Source organism: Cynara cardunculus, unplaced genomic scaffold, assembly GCF_001531365.2.
Source record: "Cynara cardunculus var. scolymus isolate 2C unplaced genomic scaffold, CcrdV1 Un_Scaffold_10629, whole genome shotgun sequence".
Lineage (NCBI taxonomy): Eukaryota > Viridiplantae > Streptophyta > Magnoliopsida > Asterales > Asteraceae > Cynara > Cynara cardunculus.
The window spans coordinates 3,377-4,253 of NW_020205979.1; the positions used below are offsets into that span (position 1 = coordinate 3,377).

Here is an 877-nt window from a genome sequence, read left to right on the forward strand (position 1 = left end):
TTCACCCATCAATGGCCTGATATCCCCCATCTTCACCATCGCTGCTGCAAAATCCGACTTAAACTTGGAAGGATTGTTACTATATTCAGACACAATGCTGTCTGTGCATCCACCACTAAAAAGCACTTGATCTGATTCCAGAAGACCCTTCTTTTGAATCAAGTTCTTGAAGTAGTTGTAGTCAAACGAATTGGGTGTCACCAAATCTAGCGGAGCTAGATTTCCATTCCTGTCGTTTATTGGGCAGCCACGTCTGCGGGTACTAGCAAAACCAGCATCGATATCTGATCCGTTGCTGTATATCCGGTCACGAAACAAGAAACATTGAGCTTGTCCAATAGTATGAGCTCCTGCATTCATTCAAGATCGATATTAGTAACCATTCCATTATAAAAAAAAACTTGTATCTATATGAATTTTGATACGAAGATTAAATTGATGGATAAGTACCTGACAATGCAACCATGTCCCTGGCACTAAGTCCATTATCCTCGAACGTTTTAATAAGCGAATCAAGGGAAGCTTTAAAACTAGGAAGACTGGTTTCTGCAAGAGCAAGGCTAGCAGTGGTTGAATCTCTCCTTCCAAGCTTCACAGACCACGACGGACCACCCACCATTTCTGATGCATCACGTGCAGCCACGGTGAGTATATCTGCACAAGAAACGACACCAGGACATAGTTTCTCAACCTCAGACTTGGCAGCCTCTATGACTTCATAACCTCGTACAGAACCCTTATTAGGCAACGCATTCCTTTCGCTCACGATCGAAGGAGCATCTTCTAGCAAGATTGACGCGTCACAACCTTGCACGAAGCAATCATGGAAGTGGAGACGAAGGAGGGAAGCTGCCATGCGACGTTCACGAGAGATTGC

At 44.2% G+C, this 877-nt stretch overlaps 1 protein-coding gene across 1 annotated transcript in view; it reads right to left on the bottom strand.

The window, feature by feature from the left end:
• LOC112505408 (lignin-forming anionic peroxidase-like) overlaps positions 1 to 871 on the bottom strand; it is a gene marked incomplete at its 5' end in the record, with an annotated part of 3,111 nt that extends 2,240 nt beyond the window's left edge. Inside the window, 2 exons of the mRNA XM_025109321.1 lie at positions 6 to 350; positions 451 to 871. Coding sequence (XP_024965089.1) covers positions 6 to 350; positions 451 to 871 — 766 coding nt within the window. The remainder of the gene's footprint in view (positions 1 to 5; positions 351 to 450) is intronic.
• Positions 872 to 877: the final 6 nt, after the last annotated feature.